The sequence below is a fragment of the Ixodes scapularis genome, unplaced genomic scaffold (assembly GCF_016920785.2).
Source record: "Ixodes scapularis isolate PalLabHiFi unplaced genomic scaffold, ASM1692078v2 PGA_scaffold2__306_contigs__length_199485367, whole genome shotgun sequence".
NCBI lineage: Eukaryota > Metazoa > Arthropoda > Arachnida > Ixodida > Ixodidae > Ixodes > Ixodes scapularis.
The window spans coordinates 196,877,466-196,901,479 of record NW_024609857.1 but is presented as its reverse complement, the minus strand read 5'-3'; the positions used below and the strand labels follow the sequence as shown (position 1 = coordinate 196,901,479).

The following is a 24,014-nucleotide window of genomic DNA, read 5'->3' as shown; positions in this document are numbered from 1 at the left end:
TGTGGAAAACAGGATGCTCACTTTTTTTCTGGGAAACGCTCATGCGAAGCGTAAATATCCTTCTCATATCCTGTCGCCAGACTTGTGCACTGTTCTTTAGCACGGAGAGTTTGGTTCTAATTACCCAAATTTTATTCTAGTGTCGTGGGGGCGCCGGGAGAAGAAGAGGACGGTCGAGCGAGGCGCGAGCGGGGGCCAGCCGGCGAGGAAAGAGGAAGAGCGTTCTGCACGAGGCTGGGGCCGGGCAGGAACGATAGAGCCGTTCTGGCTGGTCCGGCCCATGTCGGTCCCAGGAGCGTTCCACCAGCGAGCTTCGGATCAGGACCGGCGGAAACGGCGAGCCTGGCCTTAACGGCCTAGTCCATGGCGGTCCAGGAGTGGTTCTGCAGCGAAACTCTAGCTGTGATAGCCCGGAACAGCTAGCGTACGCAGTGCGTGGGAAGGACGATCCGCAGGCGTGGACACGGACTCCGACTGCCAGCTATGAACGACGGGCGACAACTAGGGTCGGCGGGTCCGGGCTGCCGGCTCTCGAAGACGGGCAACCGGGAAGTACAGTAAACCTATTCGCTGCCTTCTCTTTGCGTTGTGTCACTTCCTGGGAGACGAGCGAATCACAGACCGATCGGGCGGCGATTATTATAGAGCGACGCCGCAAGCGCACGAAGACAGTTCAAACAGGTGTCCAAATGATAGCTTCAGATTATGCTCTCAACACTTGGACCTATCAAGGCTCCCGATGGTCTTAAAAAACCGCATAAAATAAAAAGGGACATGGCGCGCACGTGCACTGCTGAAATCGGGTTCGCCGCCGCTTGCCACGGCCCGACGGGCAGACTAGCCACTGGCCGACCCATTAAGAGAGACCCCTCCGCTTGTGTCGCCGAATGCAGCACTCTCGTGGCGCCGCCTGGCCATTGCCGGCTGGCTGTCCTGCACTTGCGCCATTTTGCCCCAAACAACACTTAAAAGCATGGTATCGCACATTGTGAAAGACCTCACTCAAAGCTTCGATCGATCATGACACCGCCTTTGTCGTACTTCCTGATTGATGACTCATTGCGAAAGGTACGTTGAGGTGCGCAGAGAAATGAAATTCCGGGTGCTGATGAGGATCATGCGAGTCATTTAATTTTATTGCAGCTGTGCGAACGTTATAGTTGACGCAATCATAAAATTCTGTGCCCACTGACACCAACTTGACAACAAGAACCGAAATACACACGAACCTTTCTATGCCACAGAGAGAGGAGCGCTAGCCGTTTGGAGCGCTTCCCCAACTCCGACGTTACCGCGCCGCCTCGAGGCGCCGTCAGTCCGTTGGCGTCTCGCAGTCTGCCGTGAAGCGAAGAGCGAACGCCGAGGAGAGACAAAAGCGACCCCCCCCCCCCCCTTCCTCATACCCCCTCTGCCCTCTAAAGCTGGTTGAGACATTGCGGAGGGCGCTGGCAGGGAGGAGCCTGCAAGAACAAGCACCCCTCCCCCCCCCCCCCCCCTGTGGTGTTACTGCAATCTAGTTGAGTTTGGACTTGCTAGGGTTAGCCGCATCGCGTTGGCATCAGTCTGTGCCGTGTGTGTTTTTCTTCCTTTTTTGTTTTGGACTCATTCGATCTGGGATCACCATGTAACGCGCTACTACGAAGCACCGTCTTTTACGGTGGTTGTTATGGATATAAAAGTACAGTTTTTCTATGACATCCAGTCGTTCGCTATCTGAGGAGTGGTCGCTCTAAGGCGCGCCATGGAATCAGAATAGTAAAAGACGGTGAACGCCAAGTGAGCGCGTCGGAACGTTAGGCCTCGCCACCTCGGTTCAGCTCGAACTCGAACGCGGGACGCCGCCACGGAAGCTTGGACGAGATGGACCCTTCGGACGGGGACTCGGCGGCTGGTCACGTGAGTGAGAACGCCATAAAGGATCAACCGCCACAAGACTCGAGACCGCGAAGAAAAAAAACGTTGTCGCAGAAGGCCTTGCTTAATTACGAAGCGAACCGGGACGAGCAACGTCAAAAGCTCGACTGCGTCTGGGAGCGCATCGCAAACGATCTTCGGGAAGTTGAACAGGCTACAAACGCCGAAACGCAGCAAGCGGCGACGGGCCGTATCCGAAAAGAGTACGGTCGTTACCAAGCGCTGTCGGAACGCTACGTGGCCTACTTGTCGGGGATCAACGCGGAACAAAGCCAGCTAGAGCTAGCCCTTCAGAAGACAACGGATCGCGACAGAGCTCGCGCGGTTCAGAAAGCCTTGATGGACACCGGAAAGACGCCCGACCGCGCCACGAAGTCTCGGGACTCGGAACACGCTAACTCGGAGCACTCGTCGAAGTCTGCCGGGCCACGACTTCACGGCTCGAGACGTTCTGGAGGGTCGACGCGTTCGGAACACTCGATTGCGACCACGACAAGCACGGCTGCAACGAGGGCACGCGCCGAGGCTGCAGCGGCGCGCACTCGTGCTTCTTTCACCAGAAAGGAAGTGGCCATGAAACTCGAAAGAGCAAGGCTCGAAGAAAAGGAGAAGAGTGCGGCTGCGGCTAACGAGCGCAGAAAAGCAGAACTAGACGCTGAGTTACAGATCCTACAGCTGGAAAGGGAAGCGGCTGCTATGGAAGTTCAAGCAGAAATCCTGCAAGCGGCTGCAGAACAGCACGGCGGGGAGCATCGCTCCGACCGAACCATCTCAGATGTATCAGAAGTCCGTGCTCAGCGCACTGTAGACTATGTGCACAACCAGGCGGCCGTCCACGATGGCTCAAACGAACTGCCTGCTGAGCAGGTTGCTCCAGAATTGAGTGGTGTGCTGAAATACCTGGTCCGTCGAGATTTGGTCAGCACAGGACTCGTCAAGTTTGATGATCACCCCGAGAATTACAGAGTATGGAAAGCCACATTCAAAAGTATGGTGCAAACTCTGGAAGTTACGGCAAATGAAGAGTTAGATCTTCTCGTGAACTGGCTGGGCCGTGAGTCTTCGGTCTATGCAAAGAGGCTGCGTTCAGTACATGTCGACAACCCCGCGGCGGGGTTAGAGATAGTCTGGGAAAGACTGGAGGACTGCTACGGGCGACCCGAAGTAATAGAAGATGCGCTCTTCAAGAGGATCGGAAGCTTTCCTAAATTCTCCGACAAAGACACTCACAAACTACGGGAACTGGGAGATCTGCTTCTGGAACTGGAAGCCGCAAAAGCTGATCCCCACTTGACAGGACTCGGCTATTTGGATACGGCAAGAGGGGTGAACCCCATCGCAGAGAAGTTGCCACACCGTCTCCAAGAGATGTGGATCTCGAAAGGCTCAAGGTACAAAGAAGATCATCACGTCTCTTTTCCCCCTTTCTCTTTCTTCTCGAAGTTTGTCCGAGACCAGGCCAGGATGCGGAACGACCCGAGCTTTGCTTTCGGCACAACGGGAAGCACCTTTCCGAGGTTCCCAAAGAATGAGAAGGTCACGTCAAGAGAAGGCTTCAGAAACACGCCCGTTTCAGTCCATGCGACCGACGTTACTCCAGGAGCCGTCGACCATTATTTGCCAGCCACAGCCGAGAGGATGGAGGACCCTAACAGACAGTGCCCGCTTCACAAGAAACCTCACCCTCTACGAAAGTGCCGTGTGTTCAGAGAGAAACCACTGCAAGAACGCAAGTCTCTGCTGAAACAATTTGGGATCTGCTTCAGGTGTTGCTCCTCTACAAACCACCTCGCAAGGGACTGTAAAGTTGTGATCAAGTGTGACGACTGTGACAGCACTGAACATACCAGAGCGCTTCACCCGGACAGTTCCAAACCTTTGTCTTCGAGCCTCGGACAGGATCCTGAAGACGACACCATTCATCACGGACTATCACCTGACGTATCTTCCAAGTGCACCGAGGTGTGTGGGGAAGGTTACGGTGGAAGGTCCTGTTCCAAGATTTGTTTGGTGAGTGTGTGTCACTCAAGCACACCTCAAAAGGCTGTGAGAATGTATGCCATCTTGGACGACCAAAGCAATAGGTCACTGGCAAGGACAGAATTCTTCAACCTCTTTGATGTCCAGGGAGAGAGTTCGCCATATACTCTCAAGACATGTGCTGGAACAGCAGAAACGACAGGAAGGAGAGCCTCTGGGTTTCTGGTTGCAAATATTGATGGCAGCGTGAAACTATCTCTCCCAACCCTAATTGAATGCAATCAGATGATCAACAACAGGAACGAGATTCCGACACCAGACGCTGCACGTCATCACCCACATCTAAAGGCTATAGAGAGCCTCATACCGCCATTGGATACGGAAGCTCAGATTCTGCTTCTACTGGGAAGAGACATCCTGAGAGTCCACAAGGTGCGTCAGCAGTGCAATGGGCCTCCTGATGCGCCCTTCGCTCAACGACTAGACCTAGGATGGGTGATCATAGGAGACGTCTGCCTAGGTCGCACACGCAAGCCGGACTGTGTCACCAACTTCAAGACAAATGTGCTCAAAAATGGACGACCCTCCCTTTTTGAACCATGCCGCAACCATTTTCTCGTCAAGGAGAAATTCACTGATCCCATCAATCCAACCCAGCATGTACCACCTACCCAAGGTGTACCCATCAAAGACTACTCCGTCGAAGAAACGACAGACACGTTGTTCCAGACGACAAAGGACGATGACCAACCAGCTCCATCGGTGGAGGACAGAAAATTCCTAAACATCATGGACAATGAAGTCTTCAAAGATGAGTCATGCAGTTGGGTAGCCCCTCTTCCTTTCCGCGTGCCAAGACCTCGGCTTCCTAATAATAAGGAGCTTGCACAGTCTCGTCTTGCATCACTGCGACGCACACTGCAGAAGCGACCAGAGATGAAGGAGCATTTTGCGACATTCATGAACAAGATGTTCAGGAATGGCCACGCAGAAGAAGCCCCACCGCTAAGAGAAGAAGAGGAATGCTGGTATCTTCCAATCTTTGGTGTGTATCACCCACGCAAACCAGGCGAAACCAGGGTCGTGTTCGACTCAAGTGCTCAGTTCAAGGGAACTTCTCTGAACAATGTTCTTCTCACAGGACCAGACTTGACCAACAACCTGCTGGGCGTCCTGATTCGTTTTAGGAAAGACTGCTTCGCTGTCACAGTGGACATTCAGCAGATGTTCTACTGCTTCCTGGTACGAGAAGACCATCGAAACTACCTGAGGTTCTTGTGGTTTCGCAACAATGACATCCACGACAAAGTGGTGGAATATCGGATGAGAGTGCATGTCTTTGGTAACAGTCCATCACCAGCAGTGGCTACATATGGACTCCGGAAGACAGCACAGGAAGGAGAGGAAGAATTCGGCAAAGATGCCAGGGAGTTCGTCGAAAAGAACTTCTACGTAGACGACGGGTTGAAATCTCTCCCTACGGCAGATGGTGTCATCGACCTGGTGAAACGCACGCAACAAATGTTGGCAGTTTGTAACCTAAGGCTTCACAAGATAGTATCAAACAGCAGCAGAGTGATGGAAGCTTTCCCCAAGGAGGACCACACAAAAGATCTAAGGGAACTCGACCTGAGTCACGACATTCCACCAATCCAACGCAGTCTTGGAATTTGCTGGGACGTAAAGAAGGACGTCTTCACCTTCAGGGTTCCAGTTCAGGACACACCATTCACCCGGCGTGGTGTCTTGTCAATGGTGAACAGCGTGTACGACCCATTTGGATTCGTGGCTCCAGTTACCATACAAGGGAAGTCTCTCCTACGAGAACTCGTCACAGAAACCTGCGAGTGGGATTCCCCACTTCCTGAAAACAAGAGGAAAGAGTGGGAGAACTGGAAGGATTCCCTTCAGGCTTTCGAGCAGCTAGAAGTGCCTCGCACTTATGCGGCCGTTTCACTTAGCACAGCTCAGCAGAAGGAAGTGCACATCTTCTCAGACGCCTCGACCAAGGCTGTAGCAGCTGTGGCGTATCTGAGAGCCACAGACTCGGATGGTGCGTGTCATGTCGGCTTTATAATGGGCAAGGCTAAGCTAGCACCGCGTCCACAACACACCATTCCAAGGCTCGAACTGTGCGGTGCGGTGCTGGCTGTGGAGCTGGCAGAGCTCATTCAGAAAGAAATAGACACACAACTAGATGTGGTGCATTTCTACACCGACAGCAAGGTGGTTTTGGGCTACATACACAACCAAACAAGAAGATTTTACGTGTATGTCGGCAACAGGGTCGAACGCATCAGAAAATCTACACAACCAGAACAATGGCATTACGTTCGGACCGATGCAAATCCTGCAGATCTTGCTACAAGATTCGTGCCCGCAGCCCGGCTACAGGAGACGGCTTGGCTGACTGGTCCAGAGTTCTTAAATCGTCAAGAAGAGTCTTCATGCGTCTTGCAGAACGAGTTTGAGCTGATGGACCCAAACACTGATGCCGAAATCCGGCCCGAAGCAAGCGTCTCAGCCACCAGTGTGACCACAAATGGACTCGGGACTAATCGTTTCAGTCGTTTTTCAAGCTGGCCTAGACTGATGCGTGCAGTGGCATACCTCATACGTGCTGCTGGCAACTTTCGGTGCCCTTCTCGAGCCGACGAAGCTGACCTGCCACGTGGCTGCCTTCAAGCAGGACAGCTATCTGTCGAGCATTTGTCTCTTGCAAAGAATCTCGTCATTCGCTCCGTCCAACTAGAAGCATATGCAAATGAGCTCGAGTGTTTGTCACAGGGGAAAGGAGTCCAGAAATCAAGTCCACTTTGGAAACTGGATCCTCGTATTGATGACAAGGGCTTGCTGAGAGTCGGTGGTCGCCTCAACAACGCACAGCTGAGTCAAGAGGAGCGGAGACCTCTAATCATACCTGGTAAACACCACGTCGCCTTGCTGCTTGTAAGGTACTACCATGAGCAGATCAAGCACCAAGGTCGACACATTACTGAGGGAGCAATCAGATCCGCAGGTTTCTGGATCATCGGAGCAAAACGCTGCATAGCGTCGTACATACACGGGTGCGTCATGTGCTGCAGACTGCGAGGAAGACAGCTGGACCAGAAGATGGCAGACTTGCCAGTTGATCGACTCAGTACAGAACCCGCATTCACATATGTGGGGGTTGACGTTTTTGGACCATGGAACGTGACTGCACGTCGAACTAGAGGTGGAGAAGCCAGCAGCAAACGGTGGGCTGTGCTGTTTACGTGCATGAGCATTCGGGCGGTCCACATTGAAGTCATAGAGTCCATGGATGCTTCAAGTTTTATTAACGCTCTCAGGAGATTTTTCGCACTCAGAGGACCTGCGAAACAGCTGCGATCCGACTGTGGAACCAATTTCGTCGGAGCATGTTCAGAGCTCAACCTGAGAACTAGTGGTCTCGACAACGACAAAGTACAAGCATTCCTTTCAAGCCAAAATTGCAGTTGGGTGTTCAACCCTCCTCATTCTTCCCACTTTGGAGGAGCTTGGGAGCGGATGATCGGAATCGCACGTCGTATTTTGGATTCCATGTTGTTGGAACACGGACCGAGCCGTCTCAGCCATGAAGTTCTGGTGACATTTTTGGCAGAAGTTTCAGCAATCATAAATGCTAGACCTCTTGTTCCTGTTTCGATGGATCCGGAATGCTGGGACATCTTGTCTCCGTCTACACTCCTTACCCAGAAGGTTGGTGGAGACACGTTACCACCCAGCGAGTTCAACGTCAAGGATCTCTACAGAAGTCAGTGGCGTCAAGTGCAGTGGTTGGCAGACTCCTTTTGGCACCGTTGGCGACGTGAGTTCCTGACAACGCTTCAGAGCCGTCGCAAGTGGCAGGATAGCCGTCGAGACCTCAAGGAGGGTGACATTGTGCTCCTAAGGGACAAACAGGTTCACCGCAACGAGTGGCCTATGGGTGTGATTGTGAACACTTTCCCGAGTGCGGACGGAAAAGTACGGAAAGTCGAGATCAAGACGGCGACCAGAGGAGAACTAAAAACTTTCCGACGGCCAGTCACTGAGACTGTCCTTCTCATCTCAAAAGAAGACTGATCCAAAACTTCAGTGCGTGTCCAGTTTGTAAACTTTGCGTTATGGTGTCATAGTGGTATCTCGTGATACCAGACGGGGAGTGTGGTGTTACTGCAATCTAGTTGAGTTTGGACTTGCTAGGGTTAGCCGCATCGCGTTGGCATCAGTCTGTGCCGTGTGTGTTTTTCTTCCTTTTTTGTTTTGGACTCATTCGATCTGGGATCACCATGTAACGCGCTACTACGAAGCACCGTCTTTTACGGTGGTTGTTATGGATATAAAAGTACAGTTTTTCTATGACATCCAGTCGTTCGCTATCTGAGGAGTGGTCGCTCTAAGGCGCGCCATGGAATCAGAATACCCCCTCCTCCGCCCTCCACAGGAACCGGCGCGTTCACATGGCGAAGGAGCGCGAGCGACACCCAAACCAACTCTGAAGGCCCGAACCCCACGCAGTACTTGCGAAGCGAGAGTCTCCTCGCCCACTAAGACGGCCCGGGAGCTCACGTGACCAACCCAACTAAGAATATACCAGCGCTCACCGGGACTCATCCTGGCCATGGTCCTCAGGCTCACGCCATCACGCAGACTAATGCGATCACCGGACTCATATCCACCCAAAGACTCACGTCTTGATTCAGGCTCATGCTCATGAGCCTCGAAACTCACAATCACACTCAAGAGACCTCAAAACTCACACTCATGAGTACTTCACTTAGCGCTCAAGCTCACACACACACTCAAGAGTTTTAAGAACTAACAATCACACTCACGGTCAAACTCACGTTCATGAGTTCGTAGGGCTCACACTCTCACTCACACTCATTAGTTCTCAGAACTCGCGATCACACTCGCGATCAGACTCACACTCATCAGTTCTCAGGACTCACGCTCACACTCACACTCATAAGTTCACGTACCTCACGATCACACTCACACTCACAATCACAATTTTTCGAGACTCGCGGCCTCACTCACGATCACCTCAAATCTGATGGTGAGCGTGAGTGATCGTGAGTGACCGCACTCATGAGTGAGAATGCCGAGGTATGCCCACGGTATCCCGGGTCGGTGCACGACTCCTTCGTGTGGCAATTTTCCTGGCTCCGAAACCAACTCGAGCAAGGGCAGCTGCCACGCGACGGCCGGTTCCTGCTTGGTGAGCATACTAAATTCATTCCTTACGCACACGGTGGCTCCCACTGCTTGAAAGCCACAGTACCACACGTACTGTGCTTGTTGTGAGGCACACAGACACAGTTGCTGGAAATCCTTGAAGTGAGACAACACCCAAAGTTTGGCAATTAATCTCTATTTATGTCCACATAACTCTCACACTCTGCAGGCTACGAAAGCCACACTACAACAATTTCACGACAGTGATAGACTACGCAAGGCATGCGACCGCAGTGCGAGTCGCTGTCCGGTTCGGCCCACTCACTGTTACTGTCTGCCTATACCCTCTTGCTGGTTGGTTTTTGCATGAGGTTGGAGCTCTTTCACTGATCCCTGGGGGCTCGCCTGGTCGCTTTGACGGTCGCCAGTTTGTACGGAATGGGATCAATTCCTCCTTGGCCACTTGGGGCTCGCCAAATCTGTCCTCGGGTCGTCTCTGTCCCACACACTGGATTCTTTTCCCTGACCCTTCTTCTTCGGTCTGCCTATATAGCTCCTCCTATTAGACCCTCCGTGTCCCAACAGGACCTGACTCCTTTCCAATCTAACCACCCCCTCTCTTTTCCCCATCTCCAACTCCACCCAGGATTAGGAAAGAGGTTCGTCGAACTGGCGCCTTATCCCCTTGCTTGCCAAAGACAAGGCCAGCGTGTTCTGCTCTGCCCGTGCCTAAGGTCACGGCCACACTCCCAAAAGCAACAGAGCTTTTATCTGTCGGATGCAAGGCCCTAAAAATGCACTTGCATACAACACAGCACCCCTAAGGAACCGTGCACACATCCCATACAACCCACCAGGAAAACACATAGTTACATAAAATAACAGGGAGTTTGCAAGCAAGCTGGTGCTAATTAATCATAATGTAAACTGATACTGTAGTGCAGAAATATTAACACAGTTTTAAATCACACTTAAGTTACATTATAATTGACATAGTTGCACACAGCTGTTTTTGCTGTTTTCTTGCCTTTTATTTTAAAAAGTGAAGAATGTAATATGTTCCATCCTCTACATGTGCAGGTGACAGCGGCTACCCCTTGGAGCCTTGGCTCATCACCCCAGTCCCCGGGAACCACGCGACCTCCACCGCTTGCGGCCGGTTTAATAAGGCGCATTCCTCGATCAGGTCTGTTGTGGAGCGCTGCATCGGGCTGTAGAAAAACAGATTCCGGTGTCTGCAAAGGCACCGGGCTCTGTATTACCACCCTTCAACAGTCACCGCCATTATTTCGGCATGTGCAGTGCTCCACAACATCTGCCTTGCATCGAGCGAGCCAGAACGGGAGTCAGACTCCGACCCTGAAGAGTCAGAGTTGGAGTCTGAGCCGAGCTCGGACGGTTCTGAGCCGAGCTCGGAGAGGTCAGCATCGGCTCCCGAGAGGCTGGCTCCTGCCGACCCTCCGGTCGGCCTTCCGGTCGGCCTCTCGGACAGGGAGAAGGCTCTGAGGCAGCGCCTTGTCGCCCGGTTCGGAACCCGCCGCAGACGTGCCCGTGCGGAGCGCCACACGCAAGGGGTCCGCCGCCACGTCGGTAGTCCCGACCACCAGGGACACCGTCGGGAAGCCCCTCAGCGCCCTCGCCGCGGTGGTGCCCAGCATGGGCGCCGCCAGCGACAGCGAACCTCTCGCCACCACGACTGAGGTCCTGACCACCAAGGACCCCGTCACATCCTTGCCCTCAGTGAAGCCCTCCCCGTGGAAGCCGTAAAGTGCACACTTCGCTTCCTGCTCCACAGTCATGGCCGCCCACAAGCTACATACTCTCTTCAGCTCCTACACCTTGTGAAGTTTGTCGCACAGCCAACGTGCTGCCTCCAGATCCGTGTCGAGTGCATCGCGGTGAAATCGATACAGCCTTTTTTTATTTTTATGATCAGAAGGCACGAGACGCAGTCGACAGTGACAGAAAAGGTTCGGTGGTTTAGTTGCCAGACCAACAGGTCATCTGGATTGCCCCTGCAAAGAACTCAGAATTAATTTAGAGTACCTCTAGAAAGAAAGGCTTGCTTTTGCAGAGATTGCTTTCTTAGTTGCTGATTGAACCAGGGATATTGTTGTCATGGACATTGTTTCATTTTACAAATGCTTCAAAGCGTCTTGCCTTCTGCTCCATTTTATTATCTCTTTTATGGTACTTCATCAAAGTTAGGTGATTGGGTTATCTCAAGACAGTGCACATGTAGTTTGTTTTGAAAATTGCTTTATTTCTTAAAGAAAAACCTGTGACTTCATGAATAAAAGTGTGATAAAATGGAATGTAATATTCCATTCTTGGAAGTAAAACTGAGCATCGACTGGAACCATGTAAACAATTGGGCAATCTGAAGTATATATCACAGATATCTTGTTGAACACTCTGGTCTTATTTGAGCACAATAGTTAAATTTCGAAAGGAAAAAAAATATATATATATTCTCTGACTAGCATACCACCATATAAACACTGGACCACTTTGAAAGAATTATCACAGAGGTTGCGCCAAACATTCTTATTTGAGCACAGCAATAGCAAGTTCTCGAAAGATAAAAAAATTGTTTCTGACTAAAGCAGCCTTCACTCGCGCGCTCCCCGTTGGTTCCGCCGACCCCTCCGCTGCCCCCGGCACCCCCGGCTCCTCGTGGTTCGACATTTTGGTTTGAAGAAGGCGCGTGGCGCACATCCCGCATAATATTGGAACAACTTTCTCTCCAAATAATTCTTAAATGTATTGCAAAAGGACACAAAAAAGCGGTTTGTTTTAACAACGCCCAAAAGGTTTAATTTTTTTTCAATACTTTTACCTGTACTAGAACAGATGCGACAACCAGCGACGCACAGGATTGGTTGCCGTTCCTTCACTAAACGCAGGAACTGCTCCCCGCATCGCAGTAAATCCTACTTCGTATCCCGCGCGCAGTGACGCCTCAGGGAATGCGTAGCTCCTTCCGCTCGTCGGGAGTTGGCTCCGAACGTCGCTCAAACGGGTGACAGGTGTCAAGTTTACGATGACGTAGCGGCGTCAAAGTGGGCAGAGCCGCCACGTGAGTGTTGCTAGGATACGTTCCTCCTTTCCATTACGTCACTTCCATGTACCTTTTCTCAAATGTCCAACCTAGCGATCCAGGAGTTTAGTCTGACAGAGTATGGTAACATTGTTACCCACTGTAGACGAAAAATTCAGCCAGTGCAATCTTGTGGATGGTCGTCATCTCCGTGACCAAGAAAAATAATAAAGATAAAATTGTCCTATAATCAACACACGTGTGTTTAATGTAAAGTTTATCATACCAATTCAATAGATTGTCGTTTCAAAAGTGAGAGTAACTCATTGAAATTAAAGAATAGTGTGAGCTGGATTTTTTTTTTCATTTGCTTGCAATGCAGAGCAAATACGCACAGTTGAGTTATCATCATCAAGCATAAACGACAAGCGGAAGCAGAGTAGATGTGTGAAGGAAAAACGAGCATATGTACTAAAAAAAGAACCGCTACGTAACGTGAAGAATGTCAGCAACTATCTTGTCATTCTGGTATGAGCTCAATGGCTATGCACTTGCTTATGGCAGCCTGGGAATGTAGGATGCTGCCCTTATGGTATCATCTAATGGCAAAGCCATGGGGGGGGGGGGGGGCGAGGGGGAGGGCTTATGGGGCTTCGACCCCGCCCCCTTCCCCAAATCCGACAGGCCCTAGAATATAGAAACAAATTTTGACACCATCCCCCATCCGCACCCCAAGTCATGAACATCCCAGCCCCCTCAACCCCCCTCCACCCTCACCCCCTTAAAAGTTCCTGGCTACGCCACTACTATCAACAGCACTCAGTAGATAGTCAACATGATCACGATAAGCGAATTTTTCTTTATTTTATGCACCATATAGGCAGTGTTTCTGTCTTTATATGCATTCAGGCAAAGTACACACTGTAGAAAACACTGGCGTGAAGCCTGCGTTCGCAACGCAGTCCCCGTCAAAGTTTCAAGGCGTTAACGAATTCCACAAATTAAATTTTCAACGAAACGAATTAGTTTTGCAAAACGCTGGCAAACCTACGTTGCGTTTTACATCATTCACCTTTGTCGTACGATGAATCAGCAGTCAGCACTACACAAACCTCAATGAGCTTGTCGCTTTTTTTTTTCTTTTTTCGTTTTTTTTTTTGTCGTTGGGGCGATCGCTGGCGGTCGTGGCGGCGGCACTTAATTTCTAAACTACTTCAGAGACAGACCAAAGAAGTAGAAGCAGGCAGGGAGAAGGAGAAAAACGACGTGGTGACCAACCTTACTAGATCACTGGTGGTGACGGTATGCGATCTAAAGGCGGCAGTCCCCTGGGTGGCCCTAGCGGAAAGGCGCTCGAAGAAAGCGATGCCACTGTACCCGACAAAGGTTCCAGAGGCAGCCCCAAGGCCGGAAATACGAGCAGGCGGTCCGTGGCGTCCATAGGCCCCGCCGTGGAGATGCCCAGCGTCCACGTGGAGGAGAGTCACGGCGGGGGAACTGTCTACGAGAACATGTTCAACATCGCCATAGCCGTGTCTGTGCTTGGGAGCATGGTCGTGGGCCTCGTATTCCGCTACGCCTCCTCCAAGCCGTGGACTCCCAGACAGGTATGTCAGACAAGCAGGGTGTGTACCGTTAGCGGAAGCTCGGTGTGCACACATTGCCATGTGTGAAAAATGGCGTCTTCCAATTTTTTTTATTTTTTTATTCATTCTTAATACCTTAATGTCGATTAAAGGGTGTGATTACAACATAAGTTTAAGGTAAAGCGGAACAATATGTGGCATTCACCGGCGGCCATAGCAGAGCTCGATGCTGTTGAGCACGTGCTGACGGGGCACATTGATACTTTAGACCCATGTTGTTGTAAAAGAAACTATCTCCAAACTCCGGTCTAAAAACATGCTTTTCGTACAAGGCTCGTCAAATTATAAGGCGCTGGAGAAATGCAGCCTTCTGCGTTAAGTCCTTATTTCGAACTCTTTTTGTTTGCCTACCACCCATTGAAAAGCACGCGGGAAGGGCCTCGGCACGCACCTCGTATCGCTGCGCCGCCGCATTCTTCCGCAACATAAAGTTCGTCTGCTTTCCTCGCCGCCACTATGGCAAGGAACGCCGAATGAATGGAAGCACGTACGGCTCAGCCGCGTGAAGCCAGCAACTACTGACGCTATTTTACGAACGCCGTCTGCTAGCCAAAGCCGAACGCTGTGTGTCAGATCAACCGCGCGGAGCAAAGACGACGAAGCTGAGACACGCCGACGGCGATAGAGCAAGCAACAGCACCGCGGAACGACTGCAACGGCGGCATTTATTGGGATCAAAGGCGCAAAATAAACAAGAGAAATTATTTGAACCATGACACGCGATGCCACGGTAGGCATCGTTACAAAGACAGCAGTCGGACCCAGCAAAATGAAGAAACAAAGTGATTAAAAAAAAGATAAGAAGGGAGCCGTTCTCGGGCGGCGTGTTCTTTGATGAGAGGTGCTGCTCGTAACGTTCCTTGTTTTTTTTTGTTTCTTTATCCTAGAGGATGCGATGACCCTTATTTGAAGCTGATTTGTTAATTCAACAACAAACAATGCGTCGGAACGAAGGAGGGGGGGGGGGGGGGGGGTTTGGCGTCAGAATTCGACGTAGTCTAAATGAAAAGTAAGAGTGCACAATATATACCGTACTGCCAAGTCCGTAATACTCCGCACTCGGCAAGGCCTCATGACGCCGCCTAGGACCGTTAGGCTATTTATTTTGTTTCATTAGATTCTTATCGCGACGACTACTCCACCTTGCCCCAGTGTTTCCAGCGGAGGTCTGACAGTTTTTAATAATTATTATTATTGTCGTTTGAAGGGCACTCTTCCTGTGCTGCTTCGTCTTCGTTCCTGACGCCATAAAAATATGGGCGGGAAAAGTTAGCGCCACGTATAAAAAAAAAAAAAAAGTTGAGTTTACGGTCGGATTGGTTGTGGATACAATTAGTTCAATACAATTAGTCCAATAATTAAGTAGTCCAATTATTTATCTTTGTTATTGGCATCTTTTGCGTGCCTGCATGAAATAGAGCACCTAACGAGACGACATGAGACAAACGCTGCAACTGCTGGGCCATAGACCATTTAATGTCACCAAAATCCTGGGCCGGAGACACTTGGCGGTATCAGTGTATCGTTTTGAAAGCGCTACAAAAACACGTCGGGGAGACTGGACTTCTGGACTAACTTTCAGTGCGTGGGCGTGATATGTGTGTGTATGCCATTCTTTCTTTTTAGATTGTAGGCGCGAAAATTCCATACGGACTAGGGCCTGAGCAGTGCAGAGTCTCGGCCAACATCTCGGTGCTGTTACTCAGGCCCTAGTCAGTGTGGATTTTTCGCGCCTATAATCTAAAAAGAAAGAATATTTTTATGGCGACAGGAACGAAGCAGCATAGGAAGGGTGCCCTTCAAACGACAATAACAATAATTAGTAAAAATTGCCGGGCCTCCGCTGGAAACTCTCATCCACGGTGAAGTAGTCGTCGCGATGAAAAAATCCAAAGAAACAAAATAAATAGCCTAACGGTCGTCGGCGGCGTCATGTGACCTCGCCGAGTGCGGAGTATAACGGTCTTGCAGTACGGTATATATTGTGCATTCTTACTTTTCTTTTCTTTTCGACTACGTCGAATTCTGACGCCAAGACTCTCTCCCTCCTTCGTTCCAATCAGCTTCAAATAACTGTCGTGGCATCCTCAACGGTATAGCACAAACAAGGAACATCGTGAGCAACACCTCTCATCAAAGAACACGCCGCCCGAGAACGGCTCCCTTCTTATATGTTATTTTTACTTTTTTATTCACTTTGTTAGTTCATTTTGTTGTTGTTGTTGGGTCTGACTGTACTCTTCTTTGTAACGATGCCGACCGTGGCAACCGTTCTGGTCATACGATTGGCGTTTGTTTTGTCGCGTGATGGTGTATTTCGACCGATTAACCAATTAGTTTGCTAGAATTGTGTCACGAGGTATAAAATGGCGGATCAAATAAAAATACTAAATGCAAAGATGCGCGCAGCTCTGCTTTCAGAGGCGAGCATCACAGTGCCATGGTGTTTAACTTGTGCCGTCTTCATGACGCCATCAAAGACCCTCTTGAAGCAATTAATTAGCTTCAGGGCATGGGCCTCCTCCTGGGTTCTTGCGCGTGCCCACAGTGCGAAGCTGCGATGATGCTGCAGGTCCGCGCTAGATCTGCGCATGGCTATACTCGTGGAGGTCGGGTATGTGGATGACTTGTGAGGCGCCCAAGAAGAAGCCGATCAAGTTTCAGTGCCGGGGAGAGGTCTCGGTACGGAGCGGTTCCTTTTTCGAGGGATCGAACCTGACGCTTCCCCAACTCATGAAAATTATCTACCTCTGGTGCCAGACCCTACCGTGCGCCGTGGTTCAGCGGGAGACTGACGCCCCAAGTAAGACATTAACTGATTGGGCAATCTTTTGTCGGGAGGTTGGGGTAAATGCCGTCTTTACGCTTTCAGAGATGATCGGCGGCGAAGGCGTGACTGTAGAAGTAGACGAGAGCAGAGGCGGATTTAGAGGGGGGGGGTCCGGATGTCCTGCCCTCGCCCCCTCTCTTCATTTCTACATGTGTAAAAATTTAGGGCGTCGAAACGGGCGAAGGGGGGGGGGGGGGGGCTCTAAACATATGGTACGCTTAAGGGGCATTCACACGAGGGAGAAATCCCGGGGATTTCTCCCCGGCACGCGCATCCCACGACGAAAACGTCAGGCTTTGCGATGTGCAAAAGCCTCGCGTTTTCATCTCGTGATGAGCGCGTGCCGGGGAGAAATCCCCGGGATTTCTCCCTCGTGTGAATACCCCTTTACCAACACCTGACTCCCCCCCCCCCCCCCCCCCCCCCCCCCCCCTCTCCAGACATTCCTGCATCCGTCCCTGGATGAGAGTATGTTCGGGTGGCGAAAGTACCATTGCGGGTATTTAAGGCCTGGCCAGTGGGTTGTCGGCGGTGTGGAGTGTGGCAGCGGGTGCTGCTTTCTTGTTTCCGTGGAGACCCTTGACGCTAAAACCCTGCAAGGGCTAATAGCCGAGTGGGTCCGCCCTGGAACAAGAATAATCACTGACTGTTGGGCTGGCTATCGCAAGCTTGCAGATGACGCTCGCTTCACGCACCTCACCGTTAACCACAAGCTGCCCTTTGTCGACCCGAACACTGGTGCGCACACCAATACGGTGGAGGGCACCTGGGCCCACGTCAAAAATTCTCTTCCATCTGGACAGCGCGAGAGCCACCATTTCACTGGTCACCTTGCAAAGTTCATGTTTTGGAGGAGAGAGAAGGCGCGCGGAAACACTGATAGATTTCAGTCGTTCGTCGCCGCGGCCGCCAAAATCTAGAGCCCCGACGCAGACAGGGCGAGGATTCTGACGGCCCCGGTGACTTCGAGTGATCCGCTACGCTGAGCCCGTCGCCCGCCTGCCTGCATAAAGAAGACTCAAGGCCCGTTCACACATGCAGCGGAGCGCTACAAGCATAGCGCTAACCTCGCGCTAAGCGCGTGCTGACGGCAGCGTTCACCAGCTTTGTATCGCACCGTCAAAACTGTTGCTCATGGCATACGATAAGTAGCTGATGGCACGTGAGGAGCGCTACATCAGCGCTTCGCTGCATGTGAGAACCGGCCTTTAAGCTCCTACCGCTTGTCAAATGATCGTTGCGTCAATTATACGCCTCGCAAGTGGGCTCATTTTTGTCTTCTGCGCATGAGAAAGGAAGTAGCGGTGACGTCAGAACGCCGAGTCCTGATTGGCTGATCGCGACCCCCTATTGAGCGTCGTCTGCTCCTTTGCAACGTCGTCTGCTCGAAACATCGTCTGCGTCTGTCTTACCTTTCCTGCGATTTTCGGAGCGAACTCGACTTGGCCTTTAAGGGAGGGCAGTCGAAATAACTCGAGCGGTACGTTGTTTTCGTCTAACAACTAGCAGACGCGCATCAAGGAGGGAAGTCAAAGGACTCACTGGCGAGGTGTCCCGGGGCGCCGAGGTTTGTTTGCTTAGTGTCCGCAAGTTCCCTCCCAAATACGACCCCTCACTCTTTAACGGCGCCGGCGGGCTGGCGCAGTTAACGTCGTCTGCTTTACGTCTGCTAGTCAAAGCGATGGCTGCTTTACCTTTCCTGCGTCTGTCGGAGATTCGCCGCTTTTTCACCGGCGAGAGTCACCGTTGCCTCGGGAAACAAGGAGATAACAAGAGGAAGAAATTGACCTCTTAATCTAAAATTGAGGTCAGCGATCAAAGTATAACACGGGAAGGGTTCACAAGGGTCGCGCGGGCATATTCCATTCAGCACGTCAGCCGGTCGTGGGCAGACGGTCGCCGAGTCGCGGAGTGCCTGCTAGGCCTAACTGCCCAGCTCGTTTGGTCGCGTTCGGTGGAATCGTCGCCGTTGGAGCTTTTCCCCGGTGTCTGTGGATCCAGCGTTCTTGTTCGTCGTGCTCTGTTTCAAGTAATTTTTACTTTTTTTTGTTTGCTGCTTGAAGTCAGGACGCGTGAGAAGCTCACGTAGAAAAATAAACGTCCGTGGGTCGTCGCGACCGCGACGCTGTCGGCCATGCTGACTTGATCGTAAGAAGTGCGTAAGACAGCTTCGGAGCTGTCGTAGGATTTCGCCGTAACCTGCGCAAAACTTACGAAAATTTCGTTTCGTGAATACGAATTTGTTCTTAAGTTTTGTCTTACGCACATTTTTGGCGTAAGATCGTTTCGTGAATCTGGCCTCTGCACTTCCGAAAGTCGCAGGAAACGTAAGACAGACGCAGACGACGTTGCGAGCAGACGACGTTGCAAAGAAGCAGACGACGCTCAGATAGGGGGGCTCGATCAGCCAATCAGGGCCCGGCGTTCTGACGTCACCGCTACCCCCTGCGCAAGGAGCAGACGAACTTGCCCTCCGCATAGGTTCTGGGTAGCTGTCTAAACGGCCCTTTTCAGGACCCCCATATTTTGCAAACGGAGCTGTTTTCTGAATGCGGCACCCCGAGTCTCTGTAAAAAGTTCGCAGGAAAGACCCGGCAAAGGTATGTGGCCCCAACTTGGATATCGCGTGTTATGATTAAAAAAAAATCGTCCTTACTTATTTCGCTCCTTTGATCCCAATAAATGCTGCCGTTGCCGTTGTCCCGCGGTGCTGTTGCTTGCTCTATCGCCGTTGGCGTGTCTCAGCTTCGCCGTCTTTGCCAGCGGCGCACCGGCAAAGGCGGTTGATCTGACGCACCGCGTTCGGCTTTTGCTAGCAGACGGCGTTCGTAAAATGGCGTCAGCTGCTGCTGGCTTCACGCGGCGGTATTGTGCGTGCTTCCATTCATTCGGCGTTCGTTGCCATGGTGACCGCGAGGAAAGCAGACGAACTTCATGTTGCGGAAGAACGCTGGGGCGCAGCGATAAGGGCCACCCACACTAGCGAGAAAACGCGCCCGGCGCGCCGATAAATCGGTTAAGCGGGAAGATAAAGGGCGTGTCTCTGCACGCGCTCGTGGCGCTGACTGTGCTTCGGCGACATTTTGTTACTTGCCGCGATCGGCGTGCCACGCGCGTTTTCTCGCTAGTGTGGGCGGCCCTATACCAGGTGCCTTCTGAGGCCCTTCCCGCATGCTTTTTAATGGGCGGAAGGCGAAAAAAAAGAGTTCTAAATAAGGACTTAACGCAGAAAGCTGCATTTCTCCAGCGCCTCGTAATTTGACGAGCCTTAAGCGTGTTTCACATGCAGCGGTTTTGGCCCTAGAGCTGCGCGATTTCTGCCGTCGCGGCGCTCGTGCCGCTCAACCGCTGGGGCTGGCCAGAGCGCCGCGACGGCAGAAATCGCGCCGCTCTAGGGCCAAAACCGCTGCATGTGAACTAGGCTACTAGCGGCGAGATGTTTCGGTGGCGCCCTCGTTTGGTTACCTTTCGTGACGTCATTACCTTGTGAACAAGAAGTTCGATGGTGTTTGTAATGAGCATGGTGAAAGCCTGAAATCATAGCGCTCTCAAAGCAACACTGCCAACACCGTCAAAGTTGAAGTTCTTACATTCCTCTTATTTGCGTCGATGAGAAATCCTTTGCTGACGTCATAGTCAGCATTCGGCCAATTGTGGTGGGCCGACCGCAGCGACGCTTTTGATCGTTCACGTCGCCAATAAGGGCCGCCCACACTAGCGAGAAAACGCGCGCGGCGCGCTGATCGCGTCATGACTCGATCTTCGGCGAGCAAAAGCGTCCCTCGCCCGTCCGATTGCCTCGAGAATCCTCGAGATCTTGCGGGAAATCATGCGTTCGCTCGAATGCTTCAAGAGTGCGCGAGGCCTCCTGTGCTGTCACGCGACATTCGCGGCGGCAGAACTCTATCTGGTGTGGTCTTCAGGATGCGGGACGCGTCTTCCCGCGATCGGCGTGCCACGCGCGTTTTCTCGCTAGTGTGGGCAACCTATTACACAAAAAATGCGTTTTTTTTTTTTTTTTTTACCATTCGCGTTCTGGTTTTTTTATCCGTAACATGGGTCTAAAGTATCAAACTGCCCACAATTGTTTTGCTACTTGCATTCCACACCATCAAGATTGCCGCTCTTAGCAACCTATTAATGTGACATACTTCTGAGCATGCGCTCTAAACAGCACCCACAAATATCGCGTCCAGTGAACGTTTGCAAGCCTTGCGTTTTTCCTGGTGCTTCATGCGTTCAAGCACGTCCAGCAGCGGCGTGCTGGACGTGCTACAAGATGCAAAATATTTCCTCTGGATGCAAAATATTTATTCTGGCTGCAAAGCTACAACCTTTGCATCGAGAGGAAATATTTTGCTTTTATCCGTTTTGTTAGGCACAGGTTCGCGGACGTTTCAGTTTTCACTTGGCAGGCTATTGCGGGGGCAGTATACCAAATGTATTGTAAAAGCTTGGTCTGGTGGGCAAGTTGGTAATTGCCATTCATATTAAAATAGCGCACAAAGGAAGGGCCAAAAAGACAAAGAAGCACACAGGACAAGCGCTAACTGGCAACTCAAGTTTATTGAATGCTTCCAACATTGTGGTTGTTCCCCCATGCTGCACGGTGCGCAGGCGGAGGGACGCAACAAAGTTCGAAAGAGAGTTGCCGAAGGCGGCAAATATACATGCTTGCGACAAAAACATTTGCGTCAGCGTCGCATCCGTGTATATGCAACCGAAAGAGTATAGTTTTATTAACACTATCTAGCTTCTAAATATTAACAAGGCACTTTTTCCTTTCCGCGTTCGGATTCTGCGAAAGGGTGATGTAGCTGTTTCGCTAACCTTTTGAATATGCGTTGGGCGGGCTATATCTATTGATTTGGCGGAACGTCATGTTTTTGTTGAGACCAGATTACGCGCATGCACGGCGATAGCAAAGTTGGAAGCATTCAATAAACTTGAGTTGCCAGTTAGCGCTTGTCCTGTGTGCTTCTTCGTCTTTTTGTCCCGCCCTTTTTCGCGCTATTTTAAAATAAATGGCAATATACCAGCGAATTCGGGGATCGTGCGGGTTCAACATTTTTCAAGATAGCAAGGCCGTAGCGCTGGGCTAACTGCGCCACCTAAAAGTGACCAGAGTGGCTGGCCGCTTGTACGTGACTTGTTCGACGTTAGCATGCGGCTGGGGACTCGTGTTCACTGATCAAGAACACATCCAAACGTTGACGCAGCACTCGGGGCTAATCTGTGCCCTCTACTGACCGCTTGTAGGCCACGTAGAAAAACGAGCCGTGCGACCTGCTGTATACTAGGCGCAGCTTGGGTTCGCGAGCCTCAGCTTGTTTCCCCCGGCGGGCCCAGCTGATGTACCTGAAGTTCCCGGGTGAGCTCCTCACTCGGATGCTCCAGGAAGCCGTGCTACCGCTGATGACATCGAGCGTCATCGCCACCATGGGCTCCATGGACCTTCCGCTGGCCGTCCGCGTCGGACGCCGGGCGCTCGTTTACGGCCTGCTCACCAAGCTGATGGCCCAAGGAGTCTCAGTGCTCGTGGCGCTGTTCATGCAGCCGGGACACTCGGTCGAGCTTGCCGCCACGGGAGACCAAAAGGAGCTTCTAGACCCGACTCGAAACGGGACAGTCGATATGCTCTACGACCTCATGAGGTGAGGCAAAGATTAGCTCACTTACGAAGCTTCCCGTCAACGCTGCTTTCACGAGCAGTGTTCCCCCCCCCTCCCCCCAACCTTTCCTCCACGGTCCTCGTCCCGTCGCTCAACGCGCCATTGTTTTAAGGATAGCTGCTATGATAACTGCAGTGTGTTTTATCAAATACGTATGTCTTGAAGCGCAGCGTCTAGGTGGCCTTTCAGCGCACTTTATAGAACACACAGTTTTGAAACGAAAATCTATAGAGCGCTTTCGAGGACGGAAGGCGGGCTGAAGAGGGCGAGGTAAGTACGTACACCATCTGCGAGAGTTCCACAACTGCGCTAATCTATAGACGCTTTACAGCAGCTGCTCATGGGCGCCGCCCCAACTGACTTTCAGTTTTAGTTTCCTCTTATTTCGTCTACTTCACGTCATCGTTACCCTTGCAGGCCAGGTTATTGGCACGCTTGATTCTACTTTGTCCCCAGCTTTGGCCTTTGCGGAGGCTCGCAAAACGCCCGTTTCAGGGGCTCAGTATCTGAGTAAGACAACAACAATGGCGGTTCTAACCTGGCGCGTGTGTAAAGCGTCTTTAGTCCGACGTTGACAAACCATGAAATAAGCGTTAGCTTTTCTCATCGTGCAATGGTAGTCGCATAAAAAATAAAACGAGCAGCGTTTTTCTCCTCAACTCGCAGCCAGAACAAGCGGCCATCAGATCTGGAGCCGAAGATATGCGGCCAATGTTTATCGTTGCTACGCGTTGGGGTGGGCAAAGCACATGACACGCGCTGGGTGTCAGACATAGTTCGGGCTCGGTTATTGTCGTCATTAAAGCGATTTGGCACGAGCCACTACTGGAATGCTTGTCGAGCTATTGATTCTCGCGAGCCCAATCTATGAGCCGCATTCAAATATCACCACTGGAGGACACGGCGACCTCCAAACTGTGTCATCAAATTTTGCGAACGAGATATTGAAATAAAACGCTTTTATTCTTAAAACTACAAAGAGATTTCTGGGTCAATAGCGTTGCGTGCGAGCGTCCTTGGGTCTCACTAGCGCCGGTAAGCTCTCGTAAAGTTAAAAAAAAAAAAAACATTCCAACTGTATATCGTTGCCCCTTTAAGAATCCTTCAGCCCCACTTTAGACGAGCGGACGGTAGAGAGGAGGCGACCTTCCCTTCAGCTCTACCAAAGTGGAAAGAGTTGGGAGGAGCTCCCCCTGAACACCGGTCACTGACTATATTCACTAGAAAGTGAAACTGCCAGTTTTTGAGCGCAGCTCTTAAGCGCCCGTTTCCGTGTTTTGCGGCGTCGCCGTCGGCGTCGCTGTCAGCGTCGGCGTGACCGCGCTAAATTTAGCGGGAAAACTGACGTCACGTGACCTCAGCAGCAATTTTCCCTCTGAATTAAGCGGGAAAGTTGATGTCATGCGACCTCAATTAAATTCCCTGCTGAATTTAGCGGGGAATTTACGTCAATCGACCTCAACAGCAATTCGATTCCCCTTAAATTTGGCCAGGAATTGAATTGGTGTTTGAGGTCACATGAAGTCGGTTTCCCCGCTAAATCTAGCGACGGAACTGGATTTGTTCATAGGTGACGTGACACGAAGCCATGTGACGTCATTTTCCCCGCTAAATTTAGCGGGGGAATTGAATAGGTGTTTGAGGTTTCCATCAATGGCCTGAACAGGCCATTGATTGAAACCTCAAATTAAGCGGGAAGTGACTCATCGAGGTTTCAATGGCATCAATTTTCCAGCTAACTTTAGCTG

At 51.3% G+C, this 24,014-nt stretch overlaps 2 protein-coding genes across 2 annotated transcripts; both read left to right on the top strand.

Annotated features, from left to right (window-relative positions):
• Window positions 1-1,860: 1,860 nt before the first annotated feature.
• Window positions 1,861-7,983, top strand: LOC120838864. The gene has a single exon (XM_040208967.1). The coding sequence runs from the start codon at window positions 1,861-1,863 to the stop codon at window positions 7,981-7,983; it is 6,123 nt and encodes a 2,040-aa protein (XP_040064901.1).
• A 13,963-nt stretch (window positions 7,984-21,946) lies between these two features.
• Window positions 21,947-22,252, top strand: LOC120838865 (neutral amino acid transporter A-like). The gene has a single exon (XM_040208968.1). The coding sequence runs from the start codon at window positions 21,947-21,949 to the stop codon at window positions 22,250-22,252; it is 306 nt and encodes a 101-aa protein (XP_040064902.1).
• Window positions 22,253-24,014: the final 1,762 nt, after the last annotated feature.